Source organism: Portunus trituberculatus, chromosome 40, assembly GCF_017591435.1.
Source record: "Portunus trituberculatus isolate SZX2019 chromosome 40, ASM1759143v1, whole genome shotgun sequence".
Classification (NCBI taxonomy): domain Eukaryota; kingdom Metazoa; phylum Arthropoda; class Malacostraca; order Decapoda; family Portunidae; genus Portunus; species Portunus trituberculatus.
The window spans coordinates 24,406,972-24,428,344 of NC_059294.1; the positions used below are offsets into that span (position 1 = coordinate 24,406,972).

A 21,373-nucleotide genomic window follows, 5' to 3' on the forward strand; every position below is an offset into this window, starting at 1 on the left:
TCTTTCTTTCTTTCTTTCTTTCTTTCTTTCTTTTTCTTTCTTTCTTTCTTTCTTTCTTTCTTTCTTTCCTCCTCCTCCTCCTCCTCCTCCTCCTCCTCCTCCTCCTCCTCCTCCTCCTGTTTCATCTTCCTTACCTTCATTTTTCCGTCCATGTTTTTATTTTTCTCATGCATTAAATTCTCTCTTATTTCTTTAGTGTCATCATTTCCAAGTCTTTCATTAGCTCTCTCTCTCTCTCTCTCTCTCTCTCTCTCTCTCTCTCTCTCTCTCTCTCTCTCTCTCTCTCGCTCTCGTTCGCTAAAAATCCAATTCTTCTTTCCCTCCCTTCCTATCTCCATTTCTCTTCCCTCTCTGGCTTCCTGCCATCTATTCCCTTCTCTGTTCCCTACGCGCTGCCACATTCCTCTTCCCCATCACCGCTTATTCGCCTCCTCCTCCTCCTCCTCCTCCTCCTTTCATCTCTCTGGTACAAGATCCTTCCTTCTCCGTCGTATATAATTCATATCGCTATGCAACTCCTCCTCCTCCTGCACGTATGGACTATTATTCTCTCTCTCTCTCTCTCTCTCTCTCTCTCTCTCTCTCTCTCTCTCTCTCTCTCTCTCTCTCTCTCTCTCTCTCTCTCTCTCTCTCCCTCTGCAAGCACCCTACAGTGTCGCTACTCTCCCCTCCTCTCCCTTCTCCCACTCGGCATTACTGGCGATTCTGGCCAAGATTCTGAGTCGATATCGCCTCCTGAGACCGTGACAGCTGACTCAGGAGGTCGAGAGAGGAGGACTCCGAGTCACCGCTGGCTAGGGGTACCACAGGGCTGCCCGCTGCGAGAATGGAGTGCTTGAGTGTTTGAGCGGGGATTTGGAGTGAAGAGTTATAGTTACCAGTGTGGTGGTGGTGGTAGTGGTGGTGGTGGTGGTCACTGAGGAAAAATGCGATGGTGATGCAGAGGAGAAAGAGGTGGAAGAATATGGCGATCGTGAAGCAATAAAAGTAAAGTTTTGATGGTGAAGTATAAGAGAAGAAGGATGAGGAGGAGAAAGGGGTAGAAGAATATGATGGTGGTTAAGCTAAAGAGGAGAGGAGGAAGATGAAGATGAAGATGTAGAAGAGAAGAGTGATGGTGAACCGGAAGAGGAGGAAGATTGTTGGGAAGGTAGGTAGAAAATGGTGATGGCGAAGCGGAGAAGGAACACAGAAGAACAAAAAGGAAAAAAAAAAGAAATTTGCAGACCTGTTAGAGAAGGAGGAAGAAGACGAAGTGGTAGAGGAAGAGTGAAGCAATGAAAAAAGAATTACAAGGAAGTTAAAAAGGAGAAATAAAAAAAAAAAACAGCAACAGATCTTTTGGTTCTTCAAAGACTGAGAACTAGCACCAAAGAAACAGGACATCAGAACAAAATAAACACGTAAGAGGAGAAAAGAAGAGAAGAAGGAAAATGAATGATGATGAAGACGAACGAAGGAAATGAATGAAGTGAAGGAGGGAAAACTGATGCCGAAAGAGGAGGAAGAGGAGAAAAGGACGAGGAATAAGGAACAAAAGCGATTGTTCACCAAAAGCAAGAAGAGGAAGAGGAAAGGAAGAAGAAGGAAAATAAATTATGATGAAGACGAAGGAAGGAAATGAATGAAGAAGTGAAAAATTATATATAGAAACAGGAAGAGGAGAATAAGACGAGGAATAAGGAACAAAAGAAAAGGAAGAGGAAGAGGAGGAAAATTAAAATAAATGATAATGAAGACGAAGGAAGGAAATGAATGAAGTGAAGAATGGAAAAATTACACAGAAAGAGGAAGAAGAGGAGAATAGAACAAGGAATAAGGAACAAAAACGAATATTCACCTCAGGGAACAAGAGAAAGAAGAGGGGAAGATGGAAAATAAGTGATGACGAAGACGAAGGAAGGAAGTGAATGAGGTTAAGAAGGGAAAAATGATATAGAAAGAAGAAGAAGAAGAAGAAGAGGAGAATAGGACGAGGAAGAAGGGAAAACAAAGCGATCAGTCACCGTAACACTTCTATCGTGGTTTATATATATATATTTTTTTTTTTTCCCTGATCAAGAGTAAACGTCGCTGGGAAACTTGTGACGCCTTCTGGGACCAAAGTTGCCAATGGATTCAAAAAGACACAGCCACAGAAAACGAGATGCAAGATTTTTTTTTTTTTTCTCCCGCTTCACACATACAATAATCTCTCTCTCTCTCTCTCTCTCTCTCTCTCTCTCTCTCTCTCTCTCTCTCTCTCTCTCTCTCTCTCTCTCTCTCTCTCTCTCTCGACGTGTGTGTGTGTGTGTTGGGTAATATGTAGCAACGTCTGTCATCTGCTGGAATGAGAACACACACACACACACACACACACACACACACACACACACACACACACACACACACACACACACACACACACACACACAGTCGTAAATGAACAACTCAGAAAGCTTGTTAATCACTTCAGGATTTCAATTTCTTTCTCGTGTAATAATCTCGTACTTGTAAAAAAAAAAAAAAAAAAAAAAAAAAAAAGAAGACATTAATTTTACTACAGTTGAAATTCATTAGTATCTCATTCTCTCTTCCCCCCCTCTCTCTCTCCCCTCCCCCACGCCTTCTGTTGCCCTTACGTACATTCGTGGAAGTGACTGTTTTAACTCTCTCTCTCTCTCTCTCTCTCTCTCTCTCTCTCTCTCTCTCTCTCTCTCTCTCTCTCTCTCTCTCTCTCTCTCTCTCTCTCTCTCTCTCTCTCTCTCTCTCTCTCTCTCTCTCTGTCCCAACACCGTCACTTTCCCTCCCTTTCCACGCCGTGCCTCCCTCCTCCTCCTCCTCCTCCTCCTCCTCCTCCTCCTCCTCCTCCTCCTCCTCCTCCTCCTCCTCCTCCTCCTCCTCCGCCTTTAGGTTTTTATTCTCACATGTTACAGCTCTTTCCTCTTCTTCTTCTTCTTCTTCTGTCTGAGATGAGTTCTTCAGAGTTGCCTAAACGATTTGCCCCCTGTAGGAGAGAGAGAGAGAGAGAGAGAGAGAGAGAGAGAGAGAGCGAGAGCGAGAGCGGTAGCTATAGTGATAAAAGATCAACAGTAGCAGCATCAACACTACCAACAAGAGCTATCGGAGGAGAGAGAGAGAGAGAGAGAGAGAGAGAGAGAGAGAGAGAGAGAGAGAGAGAGAGAGGTAAATTACGTACACATGTATTTACCTACAAATTATTTACTTTGTGTGTGTGTGTGTGTGTGTGTGTGTGTGTGTGTGTGTGTGTGTGTGTGTGTGTGTGTGTGTGTGTGTGTAATCGCGCAAACATCATATACTTTCTTATTCCTTTTGTTTATCAGTATAACTTTGTCTTCACTTTATCATTGTCCATCTTTCAATATCCTTTCTGTAATGTGCTGGAGACGAAGTAACAACAACAACAACAACAACAACAACAATGATAATAATAATAAAACTTGAGCATATAGAACAACAGTAGGAAGTCGAGTTTTGCATGTAAGGAAGCAGAAAAGAAACAAGGGTCTTACGTGGAAGGAATAAGAAAAGGAGGCAGTAGGAGGAGGAAGGATTAAAGGAGTAACATGAGGAGTTCTGCGGATTAGAGAGAAGCCCATTTGGAACACAGTAGTTGTAGTTCTTAGAAACACACGGAGAAAAAGATGTTTGGGTAAGTAGTCTTGAGTTTGTGAAGAAATGTGAAGGAAGATAAGAAAGAAGGTAAACACTCTCTCTCTCTCTCTCTCTCTCTCTCTCTCTCTCTCTCTCTCTCTCTCTCTCTCTCTCTCTCTCTCCCCCAATTGTTTGCTACCGAGTACAAGTGAATGTGTCTTTATACTTGTGCCTCTTTACTTGTTTACGTCTGCGTTTGTGTGTGTGTGTGTGTGTGTGTGTGTGTGTGTGTGTGTGTGTGTGTGTGTGTGTGTGTGGAGAGTTAGAGACTGCTTTTTTGTTTCCGTTGTTGCTGTTACTACTACTACTACTACTACTACTACTACTACTACTACTACTACTACTACTACTACTACTACTACTACTACTACTACTACTACTACTATCTCTGTCACTACTACTACTACTACTACTACTACTACTACTACTACTACTACTACTACTACTACTACTACTATCTCTGTCTTTACTACTACTACTACTACTACTACTACTACTACTACTACTCTACAGGCTCGGGCAAGTCGTACACCATGATGGGCGCGGCGGACCAGAAAGGCCTCATCCCGCGGCTCTGTGACACCTTGTTCGAGAGGATAGCAGCCAACACCTCGCCGCACTCCGTCAGCCATAAGGTGGAGGTGTCCTACATGGAGATCTACAATGAGAAGGTCGGTGTACGGGACTCAATGCTCTCTTGTCCCGCTCACCTCTTGTATGTTAACTTTTTTTCCTTCCCTTTTTTTTTTTTTTTTTTTTCCTTCTGAGTGACGGATTTAGTGATTAATGAATTTGATTTTCTTACTGTTTTTATTTTCATATTCCCCGCTCACTCTTTTTTTTTTTTCCTCTGAGTGACTGATTCATTGATATTTTTTTTTTCCTTCTTACTGTTATGTGTTGTATTATTTTTCTTGTTTATTTATTTGTCTGTGTGTGTATGTTTGTTTTATGCATTTATTTATCTCGTTAGTTGGTAAGTGAATAGGTAAATGACTTTGGTCAGTACTTAGTTACTTGTATAAATCTGCTGGTTCTTTGTGTGCTTGTATGAATTAACTGGTTCTTTGTGTGCTTGTATGAATTAACTGGTTCTTTGTGTGCTTGTATGAATCTGCTGGTTCTTCGGGTGCTTGTATGAATCTGTTGGTTCTGTGGGTGCTTGTATGAATCTGCTGGTTCTTTGGGTGCTTGTATGAATCTGCTGGTTCTGTGGGTGCTTGTATGAATCTGCTGGTTCTTTGGGTGCTTGTATGAATCTGCTGGTTCCTTGTGTGCTTGTATGAATTAACTGGTTCTTTGTATGCTTGTATGAATCTGCTGGTTCTGTGGGTGCTTGTATGAATCTGGTGGTTCTGTGGGTGCTTGTATGAATCTGCTGGTTCTTTGTGTGCTTGTATGAATCTGCTGGTTCTTTGGGTGCTTGTATGAATCTGCTGGTTCTGTGGGTGCTTGTATGAATCTGCTGGTTCTTTGTGTGCTTGTATGAATCTGCTGGTTCTTCGGGTGCTTGTATGAATCTGCTGGTTCTTCTGGTGCTTGTATGAATCTGCTGGTTCTGTGGGTGCTTGTATGAATCTGCTGGTTCTTCGGGTGCTTGTATGAATCTGCTGGTTCTTCGGGTGCTTGTATGAATCTGCTGGTTCTTTGGGTGCTTGTATGAATCTGCTGGTTCTTTGGGTGCTTGTATGAATCTGCTGGTTCTTCGGGTGCTTGTATGAATCTGCTGGTTCTGTGGGTGCTTGTATGAATCTGCTGGTTCTTTGTGTGCTTGTATGAATCTGCTGGTTCTTTGTGTGCTTGTATGAATCTGCTGGTTCTTTGTGTGCTTGTATGAATCTGCTGGTTCTGTGTGTGCTTGTATGAATCTGCTGGTTCTGTGTGTGCTTGTTTGAATCTGCTGGTTCTTTGTGTGCTTGTATGAATCTGCTGGTTCTTCGGTTGCACATTATGAACTATAGTCAAAGTATGTCTACAAATATTTTTCAGCCTCATTTTTTTTTCTTTTCTTTCATCGTTTAATAGTTGGTATATATTTATCTTCTTCGGTCATAGATTTGAGAAAAATTGTGCAATATTTTGAAATGCTGTCATGTAGATTTGTTTTATTCGTATTGAATTATTGTCTTTGTAATCATTCATATTTAGGTTCTAGTGTTCTGTGTTACGTGTCACCATTATTTGTTGTATCACATCCCATTGACCACAGCCATTTTGTGAGGGAGGCGCTCTCTCTCTCTCTCTCTCTCTCTCTCTCTCTCTCTCTCTCTCTCTCATGTGTCACGGTGGCGTTGCTTCCCACAGGTTCATGACTTGTTGGACCCCAAGGGCTCGCGACAGACGCTGCGGGTGAGGGAACACAACATTCTGGGACCCTACGTGGACGGCCTCTCTCTACTGGCTGTGTCCTCCTACGAAGTGAGTTGGTGCATCTTATTTACCTTAGACACTGAGGCGCCTTCTTTTTTTTTTTTTTTTTTTTTTTTCCACCCAGTCATTCAATTTTCCCTTAGATTGCATCCATATTGTTATTGGCGAAAAAAAAAGAAAAAGTTAGTGTTGAATGGATTGTTCGTGTATGTTGGCGGTGAAACAGGTTCGATGGTTCACTCGTTGCTTCGTATTGGTGGATGGACGGGATTCGTTCGAGTGGTAGGAACCGTAGGAACGAACTCGCCTCGTACTCGCTACAAATAAATCTGTTTTTTTCGGGGACACTGACCTGCCGCTGTCCGCATCCCTTATCTGATCTGCTTAAGGAGGATTAACAAGACAAGTGGAAGGTGTATTGGGAACACACACACACACACACACACACACACACACACACACACACACTCTCTCTCTCTCTCTCTCTCTCTCTCTCTCTCTCTCTCTCTCTCTCTCTCTCTGTGTGTGTGTGTGTGTGTTTCACTGTTTGATCTGCTGCAGTCTCTGACGAGACAGCCAGACGTTACCCTACGGAACGAGTTCAGAGCTCATTATTTCCGATCTTCGGATAGGCCTGAGACCAGGCACACACCACACACCGGGACAACAAGGTCACAACTCCTCGATTTACGTCCCGTACCCACTCACTGCTAGGTGAACAGGGGCTACACGTGAAAGGAGACACACCCAAATATCTCCACCCAGTCGGGGAATCGAACCCCGGTCCTCTGGCTTGTGAAGCCAGCGCTCTGTGTGTGTGTGTGTGTGTGTGTGTGTGTGTGTGTGTGTGTGTGTGTGTGTGTATTTACGCCGTGTGCACACAACTTTCACTCCGGAATCCCACACGTTCGTGCCGTGATGGACAAAGCGTCACGAGTGGAGGAGTGCGGCCACACTAATTGTTGGGAATGTACGCGGCAGGGGACTGTTGTTGTGATCATCTGCCGTACTTTCCTCAGACATCTGGACCTACCGTGGCGTTGTGGTGGCCGCTGCTTATTACGTGACGCAATTGCGCGAACGTCAGCAAGGCAGGAAGCATTTCTAACTACAAAGAATTCGTTTAAGTAATCTTTTTAATTAAGTAAATAGGTTATTAGTCGGTGAAAGAGGATTGCTGCCGACATTTTGAAATGATGAGGTTGCTTTAAAGTATATAGCATCATGACTTAATTTTGTTGCTCTCAGGCTTCGTTTAGAACCGTAGCTTTGATCATTTCTGAAAGGGTATCAAACAGAAATGTAAATTGGCTGACTGCCGGTTGTCTGGCATTGTAAGCGTTTTTTTAATAACTTGATAATTTTCCGGACATAGAGAGGGAAACAAATAAAAAGCTTGGAGCATGAGTTAAGTAACTTCATAAAGCAATTTAGATAGCGGAAAGAGGAAAAGAAATCGGTATGTAGTTTGCTTTAAAGAATGACACGAGGGGACAAATTACCTAAAGCGGTAATGATTCGCCAGCCCTTCCTCGCTGCCTTGTTTGTTGTCTGTGAGGATCCCATCATAGACTACTGGGGATATTTGTCCTATCCTTGGTGTCTATCAGAACCGAATGCCTACGTAATGACGACAATCGCGTTAGCTGCACTGCTACTAGGGGTGTGATATTTTCCATGAGTGAAGTAATGAAACAATCGTGGAATGGTTTGAATCTGACAAACGATTCACAGCCAACCAAGGCAAACCTCCGCACTCCCCACATCCCAGCGGGTGTTTGCAGCTTTACTTTTGTCATCGCGTGTAGCTGACGTTATGGAAGTTGGAGAGCAAAATGTGTTTACAGAAACGAAGATAAGAATGTGTTTTACTGTTTTACCAGCCAACATATCGCCTCCTAAATGGCACGTACTCCCGTCCTCATCGTAAGCATTATACACTGTGCCCCGCCTAACTGCCACGTTAAACTTGTATCTGCTACATGAACTCCCCTGAATGCCATGTACAGCCTCCTAACGTTCAGAATGGCACGGGGCATTTCTAAGCTAAACACCACGAGTTTCAGAATATTTTTGTTCATGAAGTGCTTTGATTTTTTTTTTTTTTTTTTTTTGTGGTTAATCAAATGATTGGCTAACAAGATTGACAAACAGACAAGACTTGAGAAATTCAATATTATCTTACCTAGATAGTAAGTAGCCTACATATTAATATAGCCTAGTTGTATCTAGGAACACTGAATATCAATTTTCAAGCTGTAGCGTAATAAAGCCGTTCTGATTTTTCACATTGGAGAGCTTTCAGATGTAGACTTTTTGGAGTGACTTTAGGATACGTTTATAGAATGAACAGAATAAGTTTTCAGGATCACTAATCTTTCGTGGATAATCATCATTTTCCTCACCGTATTTGAGACTCGTTTTTCTCTACTTTTTAACTCTACATCAAATCTTTATTTACTTCACACGTACATCTTAACTCCACCTGACATTCTTCCCCTGCAGGAGATCGAGCAGCTCATCGAGGAGGGCAACAAGGCGCGTACCGTGGCGGCCACCAACATGAACAGCGAGTCCTCCAGGTCCCACGCGGTGTTCACGGTCATCCTCACCCAGACCGTGACAGACGTGGCGTCGGGTGTGTCAGGAGAGAAGGTCAGTCAGTTGTTTTGCTTAGCACTGTGTGTAAAGTACTCAGCTCTTCTCCATATTAAGTGTGGGATTTTTAGGAATACGGGCTTTTCAGATGACCGATGAAAAATGCTTGATTTACTAGTAAAACAAAGGATAAAATGATTCAGAAGACAATTTTGGTCACGCATACAATGACTGGTTTTACTGATAAATATAGCCTATAAATGTGAATCGATAAACATCCCTAGGCATAGACACTTCCGAAAAAGTCCCTAGATTCGATCCTAAGGTAATAACGTAAACTATTACTACAGTAACCTATAGAACATTGGGAATACGGTTTTTGCTTACCTTACTGAATTCTGACAAACTCTACATCAGGGTTTCCATCTCAAAGTAGTATATTTGGAGATATTTATGTTGCTTTTTTGCCGTAAGAGTAATTACTAAAATCCCTGAGCGCCATTGTTATTCCGAGTTGTTTCGAATCTCAGCTGTTCGAAAAGTGTTTGTTCGAGCGTGATTCTGGAATCTTGAGTAGAAGTGCACGTGCGCAGTAAGTTCCTCAATGAAAATTTAAGAGAAAAATATCAGCCAATCAAATGGCTCTCCATCTGGAAGTGAAGGCTGATTGTCCACCATGATACAGTTCTCGATCTTTCTCGCCATGGCGGATTGTGATGGTGTACATTCACTTATTGTGGAGGTATAGCAACATTTATGAAAGAAATGATAAATAAATTAATAAAAAAAAGACACCGCATTAATATTTTTTGAATTATGAATTGTTTTTAGGTATCCAAAATGTCCCTGGTTGACTTGGCGGGGTCAGAGAGGGCAGTGAAGACTGGGGCCGTGGGCGAGCGGCTCAAGGAAGGCTCAAACATCAACAGGCAAGTCAAGTTGTCAGTCCATGCTCCTCATCCCAGACTGTGTGTGTGTGTGTGTGTGTGTGTGTGTGAAATTAAGTTGAAACCACAGTATTAATTGCTTCAAACCTTTTCACTTTGTCATGGACAGCTTAGTTTTGCTTGCTTTAACCAGTATGTTAAGACTTCCTGGAGGATATATTAGTATAATGAAGCAGTTATTCATCTTTGTCTCAATTTGCATTTCTCACAATTAAGTGTTTTATTAGACACATCGTGTAACTGGAGACTATTATTAGACACATCATCCTTCTAAATGTAACTAGAGACTATTAACGGAGACCACAGTACTTTATACAATTCAATGAAAAATATTTCTGTTCAGATCCCTCACAACCTTGGGACTTGTCATCTCCAAGCTGGCTGATCAGGCTGTGGGGAAGGCAAGGAGCAAAGGTGACAACTTTGTCCCCTACCGAGACTCTGTCCTCACCTGGCTGCTCAAGGTAAGGGTTTTGATGTGTGAGGACACCATATGAAGAGGCAGATTGATATTTTGTTTAGAAGAGATGGTTCTGCTATTTGATTTAAGATTTGATATATAATCTGATAACTTCCAAATTGCCTCAAATAATGTGATAGTTATGATTCCTGTTGAAAGTGCCCACTATGATGACGTCAAACCCAAACACAGACCTGCCCACTCTCCTAGAGAGAGAGAGAGAGAGAGAGAGAGAATGGGGGGTGGGGGCAGGTTGCTTAGATGAAGGTGGTAGGGAGAAGGATCAGGAATTATAGAAACAAGGAGAGTGAGTGGGGATTGTAGACAGACATGGAGTGGAGTTGAAAAAGATGTGGCTTCATTGACATGTTATAATTTGGCCTGTGATATTTACCTATTAAAATCTCGAGTTGACATGTCACTCTAGGTCAGTGTTTCCCAACCTGGGGTGCTAGCACCCGCTGGGGGTGCTGGGAAGACATGCACACACTTCACTTTCTTTTATCCTTCTAATAACAAGATATTAGTTAGGGGTGCTGGACTGTTTTAGACATGACAACAGGGGATGCTATGGTCGGAAAAGGTTGGGAAACGCTGCTCTTGGTAGAAATAAGGGTAGGAAGGCTGCATCATCAAGTAGGGAGCCATCTGTAATGTAAAATATACATGATAATCTTAATAGCTTTGCTGAACATTACAAAAAAATATCTGCATGAAGACTTGTGTATTGATCTTGGAATCCTTCTAAATTTTCAGGACAACCTTGGAGGCAACAGTCGAACAGTCATGGTAGCCACTGTCTCTCCAGCTGGTGATAACTTTGAAGAAACGCTTTCAACGCTAAGATATGCTGACCGGGCAAAGAGAATTGTTAACCACGCTGTTGTCAATGAAGATCCCAATGCCAAAATCATTCGTGAACTACGTGAAGAGGTTGAAACCTTAAGAACACAATTACTGGTGCGTTCTTAAAGCATTTCTTGTTTATTTGTATACTTGAATGAAACCTATTGCTTATTTGTTTCTGAAAAGTTTTATGGTCATTTGTGGTGTATATAATAAATTTTATTATAGTACTGTTTTGCTGTTTGTGAAATGTTAGCAGTTTCACGGTTTCATTAAGATGGCTAGTGAGGCAGTGAGTATCTTTGTGGAAAGTTTCATATATATTTTGCTGAAGATGATTAACAAAATAGTTGAATGGTAAAGGTGATTTAACACAATACCTTGATGTGGTTTATTCATAAGATATCTATAAGCGTATGCCAAGGTGAAATGGAATGATCCCTTGGTGTATCTTCACATAATTACAAAGCAAAGCTGTCTATATTCCATTATATTTGTATTTTACTCACTCTGAACTCTTTCCCCTCAGAGTTTGCGTCAGATGACACGAGATGGTCCAGCATCCTTACAGGAAGAGGAAAGCCTCAATGAAAAACTCCATGAAAGTGAAAAGCTTATTACAAATCTTTCTGAAACTTGGGAAAACAAACTCAAAAAGACAGGTATGAATATTGTCACGGACAACTGTAAGATTTCATTAGTGTTTTCTGACTAAGAAAGTAAATGTTGTGTATGTACAGATCTGGTCACTCATCAAAGATGCTTACTTTTGAAGCTGTTTTCATTAATAGTAGTTCTTATAAATGGTAAGATATAATAATCATGTGAATAACATTAATCCCATGCTAAGTGAAATGTATTGTGTAAACTAAATTTAATCTTTCTTTGTAACTAATAACATTTGTTTTTCTGCAGAGCGCGTCCAGCAGGAAAGGCAGCAGGCACTGGAGAAAATGGGCATCAGTGTGCAGGCATCTGGTATTAGTGTGGAGAAAAATAAATATTATTTGGTGAACTTGAATGCAGATCCATCACTCAATGAGATGCTTGTTTATTATCTCAAGGTAATAATGACATATATTACACATATATATGATAAGGTTTTCCTAAAATGTTTTATTGACATTTATGTAGAAATTGATAATGTGAAAAGTGTGTTAATCGTATAATTTACTAATCTGTAATAATCCTAGTCTGTCAATTTTCTTTTTTGTTGGGAATTATTTGAATGATGAAGCAAATACACACTGTGTTTCAGGAACGTACGCTGGTAGGGCGTCCTGATGCAGGCAGTGAACCCAATGACATCCAGCTGTCTGGAGTGGGCATTGAGACACACCACAGCGTTCTTTGCATCGAGAATGGTGACCTGTTTATTGAGCCTTATCCTAATGCTCGTACGTGTGTCAATGGGTCACAGGTAAGATCTTTCACCACCTCTGAAAACTTCTTGAAATTTTACAGATGAAGTTTAAGAATTCAGTATAATTGTATCCATGTAGTATATATCCTGTCTAATATATATGCCAACTGACAATACAAAATGAGAGTTATATGTTTTATTGAAAAAATAATCTTATAAGCCAGTATAAATTATGTGATGGTTAAAATATTAAGTTATAACCAGATATAAAAGATGGTAATCAGTATGTCTATTGCAGGTCACAGAGAAGGTGCAGCTTCGGCACGGGGACAGAATATTGTGGGGATTCAATTACTTCTTCCGTGTCAACTGTCCAAAGACCAGTGTTGGTGAGTACTTGCTGTGTACTGTGTGTAACAAAATTGTATGGCAGTCTTTCCTTAGTCTTAAGAGAACTTGACAAAAAAAATCAAGTTTTGGAAAAAATGCATCACTAATGTAATTTGTTTAGTAGTTCAGTACTGAGTGGGACCTTTTAAATGTCTTCCTAACCATGTCCAGAACTACAACAACTTTTCTGTTATTATCAAGGCATTATAGTAATTTTCTTCCTCATTGCTCGTGATAATCCATTAAGAAAAATAGTGACAAATATTTTGCTTATTGTTGATGTTGTGCATTACAGGAGGCAACAACTCAGAACCACAGACACCTGCACAGCCCATTGACTACAACTTTGCCCGGGAGGAGCTGATGCTGAAGGAGCTGAGTAATGATCCAATCCAGGCAGCCATTCAGAACCTGGAGCGGCAGCATGAGGAAGACAAACAGAGTATGTTATGAATTACTTTGTCTTTGGTACACTTATTAAGGAAGCTGGGGTGTGAACCTGGTGCATATTTGAATTTGTCCCATATTTGTTTTCTTGACCAGAATGAAGTGCTTTAAAATTTGAAAAAGATTTGCAGTAATATTTATCTAACTTTCATTATTATTTGTGATATACGTAGTTTCAGTTGAATGCAGAAAAAATACATAGAGATCAGTCTTGTAGTACTTTTCATTGGTATTTATAATGACATAATTGAAATAAAAAACTGCACATTGAGATGAGGCAATATTCATTTCAGTGGCCCTTGAAAAGCAGAGACAAGAATATGAAAAGCAATTCCAGCAGTTAAGGAACATTTTGTCTCCAACAACTCCCTATGCTCCTTACATGCCCTTCGACCCACTAAGAGGCACCAAAATGACCCCGTCCACACCCACCTCTCAGCTCAGGATAGAGAGGTGGGCCCAGGAGAGGTATGTTATCCATGGTTAGAAGTGATCATTTACCTTAGTGATTCAATGAGACTTACTAACATCCATTTTTATAATTTCTTTTTTTGCCATGTATTTGCTGGAGCTGTGGTGAGTATAAATAAATTGACAATGTATGGTTCATTATATCCATATTGTTTCAAGTTTTTTTTTTACACCTGTTGGTATACTTGAAGAATATGTATAGGAAGTGCTGTTCAGCTTCCATCTGTTAATGGTGCAGGCAATTTTTTTTATTGTGATACCTATATTAGGGCCCATATCACCACCCAAGTGCATATATGGTGTAACCATCTAGAACCTGGATGTCATGGTGACATGTAGGTAATTTTAAACCACTCAACAAATGGCATAGTTTCAAGGCAGTACGTGGCTTGTACTCAGATGCATGCTGAAATTGGCCTTTTTTTTCTCCCTCTTTATCTAGCATGCAAAATAAGGTTTTAGCATTTATTTTAGGTTTCACATCTTGAATGCTTTTTTATTTCTTTAGCTTTTATTATTAATTTGTTTTCATAACTTACATGTTTTTGTAGTTTTATGATTTATTCCAATTTACTGTTTCTTTTATGTTGCTGCAAACTTTGAAAAATCAATAAAATGCAGAAATTAAGATCCATGGAGATGATCTCAGTGAATGCTTTAAACTTAGATTTTTGTTAATTATGCTGTTCTGTTACACATTATTGTTTCATGTTTTAATTTTTCAGTCTGTATTGACTAGTTCACAAGCTTTTAAGTAAATGATTATTATTGTTGTCTTGTACTGTATTTATTCATATTTTGTTTGCTTCACTTTTTCCCCTTTTTTTTTTTATGGTCCTCCAGGGTATTTTATGTAAGGTAAAAGGGAATGAGAGATTAACAGATTTTGTTCCACCACAGAGAGGACATGCTCGAGCACAGTTCCATTTTGTACCCTGGCAGAGAGGATACATTTCGCCGCAGTCTGGCCCAGCTCAGGCAGGACATCATGAAGGCCAACACCTTGGTGAGGGAAGCCAACATTTTTGCTGATGAAATGGGAAAACAGACAACCTTTGGTGTTACCCTGCAGATTCCCCCACAGAATTTGTCTCCAAACCGCAAGAGGTCTGCATTTGTTAGTGAGCCAGCCATTCTAGTCAAGAGGAAAGGAAAACCTAATCAGGTATAGTATTTTTGCACTTAAAAGTTTTTGTTGTAGATGTAATATATTTCTTTATTTACAAAAAAAAAAAAAAAAAAAAAAAAAAAATGGAGTTGAGATGTCTGATGAACATTTGTGAATTAACTTGTGCAGTGAAGCACATACTAGGCTTGTGCTACACTTTTACCTCGGGGTATTGATTTGCCAAATATTTCATCAGTAGACATGCTCAGCATATATGTTACACCTTTTCAAGGGTGGATGGTTCACCAGAAATTGAGGCTTAATGTAATGTTAGGAGAGATAAGAGCAGTCTTAGAGGTTCACATGATATGTAGGTGAATGTACAGCCCATGTCATGTGAAATTTCTATTTTTTTTCTTACTAAACCATAAAAATATTTTGCTGCACAAGGCTTTCCTCTTCCTCTCACCCCTATTCTGTCTAGCTCTCTAATACAAGCATTAACCAGTATTTTCAATCATTCCTCTGGTAAACTCAGGAACTCCCTGCCTGCTTATGTAGTTCCATCTTCCTATGACTTGACTTCTTTTAAGAGGGAGGTTTCAAGACATTTATTCCTGACTTTTGGGTAACTCTTAATAACTTTAAGGAAAATAGCAATCCAGTAGGCCTTTTTTTTTTCATTTTTGTTGCCTTTGACCAGTCTCTCCCTGCTTACATGAAAAAAGTGTGAATTCCTATGATTGATTGAGGCTCATTTCATTATATTTCCCTGTTTATTTGTTTTGTATGGCATAGTGTGGGAATTGGGAATAGAGTTGTCATGTTGATAGTGAGAACTGTGGATTCATGTGAATTTAATGGCTGGTATGTTGAAATACTTCTCCAAATGTGTTGTGTTCTTTACCAGGTCTGGTCCATGGAGAAACTGGAGCACAAATTGATTGTCATGCGAGAAATGTATGATGAGCAACATAACAACCCACTTGCTGAGTGTTCAGCAGCAGATCCTTTCTATGAGAGCCAAGAGAATCACAACTTGATAGGAGTTGCCAACATCTTCCTGGACTGTTTGTTTCATGATGTTCGGCTAAACTACCACGTACCAATTATATCACAGCAAGGGGAAGTAGCAGGAAGGTTACAGGTGAGACAGATGAACATTTTGTATTGCATGAAATTGAATAAGTAAATACATACATACATACATACATACATACATACATACATACCAAGGCTTTCCCTCCCACCACCAGTAAAGGAGGTAACCAAGACAAGGCACACAACTTTCACATTCACACTCATTCACACCACTCTCTTAGCCCCTTGGGCCCCATTGGAGAAAAGAAAGTAGAAAATAAATAAATGGTAATTAAATACCATTTAAAATGAAAAGTTGATTATATATTACAATTATTTCAGGTTGAAATCTGTCGTACTGCTGGTCAATTTCCTCAGGAGAGATTTGCAGACACATTTTCTGATTCTTCTAGTGACTCCGCTCAGAGCAGAGAGGAGGATGAAGTTCAGAACAGTGCAGTGACTGTAAGGGTGAGTGTTCATGGCAGTGATATGACTTTGTTAGCAATGGATGATTCTGAGATTGTTCCATCTTCAGCTCCAGCTTCTGATTGTTTCATATCTCATTTTCTTGTAGTGATATTTCTTATGCCTTCTCTGACTTTGATCTTTGGAAAGCTTATGGTTCTGATGGTGTTTTTCTTATTGTTCTCAGTTATTGTACACACAATTGTCATCTTTTTATTCTAGCATCGAGCCTTCTTTCTTTTCCCATACGGCTTTCATTCTTACAAGCAAATCACTTACATTCAAGTAATCATTTAGAACATCAATCATATTAATTTTCCTGTTATTTGACCTGCCTTAGTTTTTCTTATTTATTTATCTATATATCCATGTTTTACTTCATATCATCATCTTTTTTTTTGTCCACAGGTGTCTATCAAGCAAGCAGCTGGTCTTCCTCCTTCCTTGTCCCACTTTGTTTTCTGTCAGTACCAGTTCTGGGGTCAGACTGAGGGAGAGGTTGTTGCTCCAGTTGTCAATAATGAATTTCCAGCAGCTCCAACATCAAAAGATTCCATCACATTTAAGGTACAAGTTTTTAAGTGGAGCTGTGTTCTTGTTTCATGTATCTATTTAAGTCCCTTAGTGAGCTTACTATGTAAATAAGTTATCATATGAAACCTCAGTAATACTTAAGCAAGGCTAAAGTAAAGGTCTTGTCTTCTTGTTTGTGTGTTGTGTATGTGATTGCTACAAGAGATCAACACCACACCTTGAAAGATAGATAATACAAGATATATGAAGAGATAATGCATAATTAAAATTTTTCCTCTCTCCAGTTTGAACATACAAAAGACTACACAGTGCTTATTACTGAAGATTTTCTTGAGCACTGTGCTGATGGCGCACTCTCCATTGAGGTTTGGGGGCACCGATCAGCTGGGTTTGGTGTAGCTCGAACAGGTTGGGAAGTAGACCAGCAGTTGGCAAAAGCAAGGTCGTTAGTTGACAGGTAAGTGAGATATAATGAAGGTTTTACAGTACATAATATAAAAAGAAGAACAGTAACCACGAAAGTAAAATGAAGCATAATAGGAAGGTGTTACTCAAAAAATTATAACCATACTTGTAATCAGAGTTTGTAACAAAGACATGTGATGCCAGAAGTTATTTCTTGCAGATATGAATGGTAGGTCAGTGGTTGTAGGTGAAGGATATGATAGCATGTTGGTTGCATTGTCAGTATTAATTAAGTGATACTCATAAAGTGTGATTATAAAAAAAGAATGTCTTGTATTTCAGTAGTTTATAGAATGATAAATTAGAAGCTAGCATATAAAGAGATTTAATTAATTTAGATTTGTTTATAAGCTTTTTTAAAACTTGTCATTATTTGATTTTCCTTTGGTTTCCCCCCAGATGGAGTGAGTTGACCCGCAAGATAGAAATGTGGGTGGAGATCCAAGAGCTGGGAGAATGTGGGGACTATGTGTCAGTTGAGGTGTCTCCCCAGAAGGATGTGATGACAGGAGGGGTGTACCAGCTGAGACAAGGACAGCAGAGGAGGATTGTATGCAGAGTGAAGCCTGTGTCAAATTCAGGAACCTTGCCCCTCATTTGTGAAGTAAGTGTTAGTTTATTCTAAGAGTGTGAGCTTAAATGGGATATCAATTCAAATTAAAGAGTGATGATTTAGTGATACATGAATTAATTGAAACTTTTTTTTTTTACATTGTTGTGTGATAGCGTAAGTGTTTGCTGTACAAATCACAACAATAATGACTATTTTGTGAGGTTTTCTCCCATCCATCACTATCAAAGAGAGAATTCAGGATTGTGTACTGAAACAAATTTCCTTTATTCAGTAAAGGTGAATTAGGATTCCTAGTGGTACTGGGTATTTAGTTAATTTGTTATAATATTTTATTGATAAAACTTTCCTTGTTATTTCAGTTTTTACCTGAAATTTAATTAATAACAAAAGTCAGATTATAAATGCCATCACTTGTGTATCAGTTAAGAAAATATTATGTTTAATATGTCCTTTGCAGGCCATTACTAACATCAGTATTGGGTCAGTATGTGGACGTTTGAGATGTCAGAGGCAGCTGGATTCTTACACTGAAGAAGATCTCAATGTCCTGCGGGAGAGGTGGAGTGAGGCACTCAAAAGGAGAAGGATGTATCTAGACCAACAGGTTAGGACAAAAGACAGTGTAAGATAGTACATACTTTGATTGCTGATCCTTAAAAGATCTGTGGCATTCCCTGCTGATGAAGCAATTTGTTGAGTTCACTTAGAGCCATCATGTACATTGAGGATTTTTAAACAAAGATCTTTACCATATTTACAGATTCAAAAAATAATAAACAAAGGAGACAAGAATGAATGTGATACAGAGCGAGAACAGTCATTGGTGGACCAGTGGGTCAGCCTTACGGAGGAGCGGAATGCTGTGCTGGTACCTGCTGCTGGGTCCAGTATTCCTGGAGCACCAGCTGACTGGGATCCTCCATCAGGAATGGAAGCTCATGTTCCAGTTCTATTCTTGGATCTCAATGGTGAGAGGTCCTTTCTTATCTCTGCTGAGTGTCACAGTTAGATTATGGTATCTCATTGAGTTGAATGATGTCACCTTACCTTATGTGCATACCACATGCCCCACGCACCATAAGAATTACTGCTCACAATCTTAAAAGTAAGTAATTTCTAATTAGCAGATTCAGAGAACCTGCATCTTGCTTATTTTCAGCTGATGATTTTTCGACACAAGGATACAGTGGTGACAGCTTCACCTTGGCTGGAAATAATGCAATAATACCTAAGGAAAACTGCAATAAGTTCTTCCAGTTGCCCATTGTAAAGTGCTATGAGAAGGATGTTTGTGCAGTGGCTTCTTGGGACTCCTCCATCCACGACAACATGTACCTCAACAGACTCACTCCAAGTATGAACACAGAGTTGATGTTATATTTAGTGTGGCAAAGCAAAAGTGTGTGAGTTATGATGAGATTAGTAGACAGATGTGTTCTCTTTGTCATCATAACTGTACTGAATAAAGTATTTGTTACACATTTACACAAGTCAGGTTGTGGCATATGCTGACAGCTTGCCCAGCATATGTCACAGATATGAAATATAAAAATTGACTTGATAATAAAAAGAGACTAATAAAAGGAGAGAAAGTATTTTGTTTGGAATGATAGTAAATCTAAATGCTGAGTTCCAAATTGTGGTGCTAAGATTAACTAGTCACAATGATAGTAATTCCACATTAATGCTTTTTCATACTACTGTTTGCTGAGTTTCTCTTTTTTGGATCCTCTTAACTACATCTTTACTTCAAATGAAAAAATATGATTATAGAAATTATGATCTCCATTTTGTTCCAGGTGATGAGAGAGTCTACCTCATTGTGAAAGCTGTGGTCAGATTGTCTCATCCAGCAGCAATGGATCTTGTCCTGAGGAAACGACTTGCTGTCAATATATATAAAAAACAGTCACTAACAAGCAAATTTGTAAAATCAATAATTGGCTCAGTGAACACTTTATATGAAACAGGAATTATGTATGAAGTAGTGTCAAATATTCCTAAGGTAAGTGTGTTGTTTTGTTGTGAGGTGGAGTTTTGTAGAATTGTAGTATTGTATAGGAAAAAAAAATGTAAGAAGTAATTTCTGCCCATTTGCTTGCAACTGAAAAAGAGAAATGTAAAGAGATATCTACTCATCTGTAGAAAGTACTGTACATACTGTTCCTGCTTTACAGGCAAGTGAGGAGTTGGAAGAACGAGAGTCCCTTGCTCAAATGGCAGCGAATGCTGATGATTCTCATGCAGAAGATGGAGAAACATATATAGGTGAGTATTGCTTTTATGGCTGAAACTTTCTAACTCCATGTTTACCAATAAATTCTCAGAGAATTACTTTATGTATTAGTAATTCAGTAGGAATTTATATGAAGCTGAAATTGGAGAGTTTTTAATATAGAAATAGGTGTATGTAGGATATCTTTATGACTGAAGTGAACTTATAACCAAGATATAACTGCTATCAGTGTAACTATCTAGTGTTGCATTCATAGCAAATCCACCACAATTCTTTTTGTTGGGGACTGTTGTGTTCCTTAAGTGCTTAATAATTCTGTGGTTGTTATCTATATTCACTTAGAGTTTCTAATGTGTTCCATTTAATTTAAGGGATTAAGTTAATTGATTTTCACCTTACCTTCACAGAAAAATATACCAAAGGAGTTACATCAGTAGAGTCCATCTTGATGCTTGATAGATTACGTCAGAATGTTGCTGTTAAAGAGTTGCTTCAGTCTGCTGGCCGTCCCCTCATGAGGAAGACTGCATCCGTCCCTAACTTTTCTCATGTAAGTACTGTTTGTCCAGCAGCTGTAGCATCATATCTTCTTTCACATAAACATGTAATTAAAACAATTAAAAATACAGTGATGATAAATTTATTTTTGCTTAGGTTTAATGAATCAGAATATATGAAATTGTATCTTGTTCATCCTAGCAACCTTTTACTTAACAAGGCACTCCAGCCTCAGTTTCATTGTACTCTGATCAGCATTAACATATCATCATCCCATATATGTGTATAATTTTTGCTAGTTTGGTAAAAGTAGCACATTGCAGTACAGTAGGTGAAGGCAACACATCTGAATGAGATTGGGAAAACATATTTATTGTAGACTGTAAGATGTAAGCTTTATTTATATCTGATTTCAACCTGATGCCAATGCATGGTATTACCATATAGGTGTGATTCAGGAGAAACTTTAAGAAAGAAATGCCACAGAATTACATGATAAGTTGCATTTAGTGTTTGTGATTTGTCTCTTGTGGGTTAACTTAACAAGCATGGAAAGTCATCAGTATGTCTAAATATCTTTAGTTCTGAGATATGGTAACTAAATATTGGATAAATATGCACCTATATATACTCTGGAATTGGAATTAATCATCTTGAATACCTAATTAAAATAATATTCAAGTTTATTTGATGTCTTAATTTGACATACAGTTGATCACATATTTCCATGGAAGCATTTTTGCATTAATTTGTATGTTGCTTTTATAAATCTGTGTTTTGTGAAGATGCTCTTCATGTATGTCTGTGACATTATTTTGTACTTGCAAGCATTGCCATGGGTTGAAAGTACAGTGATACATCAGA

The 21,373-nt window shown here is 39.2% G+C and overlaps 1 protein-coding gene across 15 annotated transcripts in view; it reads left to right on the forward strand.

The window, feature by feature from the left end:
- Positions 1-21,373, forward strand: part of LOC123516063 (kinesin-like protein KIF13B) — a 266,385-nt gene that overhangs the window by 215,287 nt on the left and 29,725 nt on the right. For 13 of the 15 annotated variants that reach the window (XR_006678075.1, XM_045275087.1, XM_045275088.1 and 10 more), the window contains exons 4-27: positions 4,168-4,325; positions 5,959-6,072; positions 8,530-8,679; positions 9,454-9,551; positions 9,913-10,033; positions 10,786-10,989; positions 11,405-11,537; positions 11,791-11,939; positions 12,134-12,295; positions 12,537-12,627; positions 12,924-13,070; positions 13,369-13,543; positions 14,447-14,711; positions 15,565-15,801; positions 16,077-16,205; positions 16,611-16,769; positions 17,021-17,193; positions 17,601-17,805; positions 18,233-18,379; positions 18,536-18,743; positions 18,935-19,129; positions 19,575-19,780; positions 19,953-20,043; positions 20,419-20,561. Coding sequence is in view for 14 of the 15 variants with exons in the window: in XM_045275087.1 (XP_045131022.1) it covers positions 4,168-4,325; positions 5,959-6,072; positions 8,530-8,679; positions 9,454-9,551; positions 9,913-10,033; positions 10,786-10,989; positions 11,405-11,537; positions 11,791-11,939; positions 12,134-12,295; positions 12,537-12,627; positions 12,924-13,070; positions 13,369-13,543; positions 14,447-14,711; positions 15,565-15,801; positions 16,077-16,205; positions 16,611-16,769; positions 17,021-17,193; positions 17,601-17,805; positions 18,233-18,379; positions 18,536-18,743; positions 18,935-19,129; positions 19,575-19,780; positions 19,953-20,043; positions 20,419-20,561 (3,860 nt within the window). In the remaining variant the exon portion in view is untranslated. The remainder of the gene's footprint in view (positions 1-4,167; positions 4,326-5,958; positions 6,073-8,529; positions 8,680-9,453; positions 9,552-9,912; positions 10,034-10,785; positions 10,990-11,404; positions 11,538-11,790; positions 11,940-12,133; positions 12,296-12,536; positions 12,628-12,923; positions 13,071-13,368; positions 13,544-14,446; positions 14,712-15,564; positions 15,802-16,076; positions 16,206-16,610; positions 16,770-17,020; positions 17,194-17,600; positions 17,806-18,232; positions 18,380-18,535; positions 18,744-18,934; positions 19,130-19,574; positions 19,781-19,952; positions 20,044-20,418; positions 20,562-21,373) is intronic. The other 2 variants (XM_045275093.1, XM_045275100.1) reach the window with 1 other exon arrangement.